The 4,392-nt window shown below is 41.8% G+C and overlaps 1 protein-coding gene across 2 annotated transcripts in view; it reads right to left on the bottom strand.

Annotated features, from left to right (window-relative positions):
• Positions 1–1,705: 1,705 nt before the first annotated feature.
• Hnrnpf (heterogeneous nuclear ribonucleoprotein F) overlaps positions 1,706–4,392 on the bottom strand; it is a 20,457-nt gene continuing 17,770 nt past the window's right edge. For both annotated transcript variants that reach the window (XM_015498932.2, XM_048807548.1), the window contains one exon: positions 1,706–3,631. In XM_015498932.2, the coding sequence (XP_015354418.1) occupies positions 2,333–3,580 (1,248 nt within the window). In that variant the 5' untranslated portion in view covers positions 3,581–3,631 and the 3' untranslated portion in view covers positions 1,706–2,332. The remainder of the gene's footprint in view (positions 3,632–4,392) is intronic.

The raw sequence follows: 4,392 nt of genomic DNA, 5'->3' as shown, positions 1-4,392 counted from the left end.
ACTACAGCTCTTCATCTTTGAGGGATTCTAAGTTCCTGGTAAAGTTGATGCATCTGAAGACTTAGATTGTGGATCAGGTTTACCAACCCATTCTGCAAATGAGACAACATAGGGCATACATCAACCCGTATGTTAGCATGATTGACCTTCCAATGATAGGCCTACTTGTTACTGTAGGTTCCCCACTCCAAATTCTACCAAAGTTCCTGGAACCCATCCTTATGAATACTGAAAGCAGGTTCCTTGAAAGCCCACTGCCCAATGAAAGTCTTTTTCATGGCAGCCCAAACCTCACCTGGCTCACCTGGAATTGAATTCCATCAGTTCCTCTAATGCTCCTTTACAACCTGTGGATCTCTGCTTCCCCATGATGCACTGTTGCTGCACATCTGGAGCATGGTGAAAATCAGGGTGTTCCAGGACCCCCTCCCACAGTACCCACTTATAGCCCTATACTCGTATATTAGAGGCCAATGCTCCTACCTTGTTGTGCCATTGGAGAACCCACAACACTGGAGAAAAGGCTGGCTCGTCAGGTGGGCCTGTGAAGTCCAATGAGGCCTGAGATTGCTAGATTCAGGTCTATAAGTCACTTTTTTTTTTTTTTTAACACAAAACCCCTAGGGACTTCATCAAGAACATTTTCTTTGCAAAAGCAGGAATTAGGACACCAGATGAAAATCCTTAAAATAATATTTTGACTTATGTGAAAAATAGGGTTGTGGCTCAGTGGTAGAGCACTTGCCTATCGTGGTAAGGAACTGGGTTTGATACTCAGCACCACATTAAAGACAAAAGGTATTGTGTTCACTTATAATTTTTTTTTAAATGTGAAATTTGGGAAAATAATAGCAAAGCATTTTTACACAGAATGCTTCTAAAATAACCTCCATTCACATTCTTAAACTCCTAATGGTTTAAGTGTTATAAAATGAAAAAAGGTGTCGAACTGCCTGGAAGTGAATTTGGACATAGTAATTTTAGTAGCAATTTGAAAAAAGGCCTCAAATTTAAGAATATGTACAAACCAGCTAGGTACACAACACATATCTGTAATTCCAGCTACTTGAGAAGCTGAGGGGGGAGGAATATAAATTCAAGATCAACTTGCTACAAGGCCCTGAGTCAAAATAAAGGCTAGGGATATATAGCTCTGTGGTAAAATGACTGAGTTCAATCTCCAGTAATACAAAAAGTAAAAGAAAGTATGCACATCCTGTAAAAATCTGTCATTGCTAATTCTAATTCAGGAATGATGTTCCTATGGAAATAATCTTAAAAAAAAAAAAAAATCCAGAACATTTAAACAGCACATTTTATAAAACATGTGAAAAGAGCTGTGGCTAACGGCTCTAGCTATGAACAATATTGAACTCTAGCATCATAGGGAAAAGTGGGATATTGCAAACAACTTTAGTACGGAGCACAAAAAATAGAAAACAAAATACACAAATGCATGCAAGTCAAAGGTGGCTGGGGTTGTGTCCTTCTTCATATTTGCTGGGATGTTTCCAGTCACCATTTCCACCATGCACATATTGAACATTTTTATTACTTTTATTTTAACCTCAATTCTAAGAATATAAAGATCATATATTTGGTAACTAAGTAATTTTCAAATTGACACTAAAATACATTAGGATTAAAATGAGTTCTTTCCAACCACCCATTTTGCTACCTTTGCTGAGTAGATAATCTGTGCCAGTCATTGTGAAAAAGTCTTTATTTTAAGAAAAAAATTTAGTTAACAAAAAATTTAACAAGTTTCACTTAGCAAAATACACCCAAAAGGAAATCACAATACAAAGAAAGCTTTAAGTCAAGGCCTCACCAATTCCTACAGTATTAGTATTGTGTCTCAGTTCTCAAAACTAACTTTAAAAAGCTTAATCTTAACCTAAAAATTTTAAATGAAGAAGAAAAAAAAATAGAACAAACAAACATGAGAAATGTTTCTCTTTGAATTAGGGATCTAGCACCTTTGAGTTCTCCAAAAAAGTACATCTCCCCAATGTGTTCACTGTGGTGTTGTGTAAAAGATCCACATTTAACATACTTAAAACTACTTTAACTCAGATAACATCACTCTGAAGTATACTACCAAAATGTTAATCAAGAAAAGCGGAAGAAAATAGTTTTTAGTTTACTCAATATCACATGCTAGAAGAAAAGTTTGCATGAGAAAACACTGAAGAGGTAATTTTTTAATCCAGATTTCACAAACTCATGGTGCAAAATGGGTCCCACAGCTTTCTCTAGTTATAAACTGCTTTCACTGCTTGTTGGCTGCCTGTGAATATTTGATTGAAATAACTCAAATGTTACTACAAAACTAGTCATATCCACCCATGCTGTTCTGACCGCTATAGCCGGCCCCATAACAGCCACTCACTGACTGGCTCTCCAGGCCACTATAGGTGGCCTGGGCAGCTGACACCCCCATGCCCTGCATCACCTGGCTGCTATAAGCCCCATTGCTGGCCCCTGTTGTTGAATTCAGGAAGAGTTCTATGTATCTGTGCTGCATGTTGGCCCTGTCTTTTGACATAGCTGCCACAGCTTCTTCATGGGTGGCAAACTCAACATCTGCTTCGCCCGTCACTCTACCATCAGGGCCAATCTCAATATGGACTCTCACAGGGTTGAGTGGAGAGAAGAAGTTGTAAATGTCGTTCTCTGTTGCTTTGTAGGGCAGCCCCCTCATGTGGACACAGTGGCCAGTGGTGCTCTGCACTGTGAATTCACCATCTCCATATCTATGGTCATACATTCCTGAGAGACAGTAACTGAGGTCTCTCCCAAACAGGTCGGTGGTAAAGCCGTAGCCATCACTCAGGCCGCTGTACTCCTCATAGCCCCCATAGCCTGCACTGTAGGCACCAGACCTCATCCTCTCCAGGCCCGCCTGCTTCACGATGCCAATGTACCTCCGGGCTGTGCCTGGCCGGTCATAGGGCCCCGGCCGCTGCACAGACATGAACTTCAGAGGCGGATCAGAATATGACCTGACTTCCTCCTGACTGCTCTTAAACACTTCGATATACCTATGCCCTATTCTCTCCTTGTGCTTCCCTAGAGCCTTTTCAGCTAATTCCTGTGAGGCAAACTGCACGAAGGCCTCCCCTGTAATCTTGCCCTCGGGGTCCACAGGCAATGTGATCCCGTTTGGCACAATTTCCAACCCTGAGAAGAACTGAACGATTTCTTCCTTTGTGCATCCAAACGGGAGTCCCCGAAGCCGCACGAAGCCGTCATTGGCAGTGTCGGCGCTGTTTGGACCACTGTGCTTCAACACCCAATCCATCTCGGTTCTGTGTGACTTGAACACCTCGATGTATCGGTGTCCCATGCTTTCCCTGTCTTTTTTCAGGGCCATTTTTACATCATCTTCTGATTCAAGTTCAACAAAAGCCTCACCACTCTGCCTGCCTTCTCTAGTGTAAATGAAATGGACACCTGCAACCCCATCGTGAATTGTGCAGTCGGAGAGAAAGTTCTGCACGTCCTCAATTGAGCAGGACCAGGGCAGGCCACGGAGTTTGACCACAAAACCTTCACCTCCCTCAGGGCCCAGCATCATGGACACTTGACAAGGCAGATGTCAGACAAGCTTGGGCACAGGTTTCTGTGGCTGGAGAAAACAAAAAAAAAAAAGGCAAAAACAACTTTACATAACTTTTCATTACTACGCAAAACAATATGCAATAAATAATGTCCCCATTTTTTTTTTTAATAATGCAGAAGGTTAAGGATGAGTGAAATAGAAATAGTGAGATGTACCACATGCACCTGGAATCCAAATGACTTGGGAGGTCAAGGTAGGAGGACCAAGTAGGAGGCCAGCCTAAGCTTGGTAACAGTCAGACCCTGTCTTAAATAACAAACAAAAGGCAGGTATGTGGTGGTACCTACCTGTAGTTCCAGCATTTGAGAGGCTAAGGTGGGAGATCACTTAAACCTAGGAATTTCAGGGCAGCCTGTGCCAGAGAGAGACACCAGCTTCTTAACCTACACCATATAATTCAGCAATCCCACTACTGGGTATATATCCAGAGGAAATTAAATCAGTTGACCAAAGAGACATCTGAATTCCCATGTCCATTGTAGCACTATTCACAATAGCCAAGAAATGGAAACAAGCAGAATGTCTTGTCAACTAATGAATAAAACAGATGGAATTCTGTTGCTTAACAATAGAAGTGGATGGGGCTGGGGTTGTGGCTCAGAGGTAGAGTGCTTGCCTAGCATGCGCGAGACACTGGGTTTAATCCTCAGCATCATTGTGTCAACCCACCAAAAAAAAAAAAATTTGAGGTAGAAGTGGACAATACATGAAATAACCCAGGAAAGATAGATATGTGTAGAATTAAATAAGAAGGGGGGGGGGGGGGA

The sequence above is a fragment of the Marmota marmota genome, unplaced genomic scaffold, assembly GCF_001458135.2.
Source record: "Marmota marmota marmota unplaced genomic scaffold, marMar, whole genome shotgun sequence".
NCBI lineage: Eukaryota > Metazoa > Chordata > Mammalia > Rodentia > Sciuridae > Marmota > Marmota marmota.
Note: the sequence above shows the minus strand (reverse complement) of the source record. Positions and strands in the feature narration are given on the sequence as shown.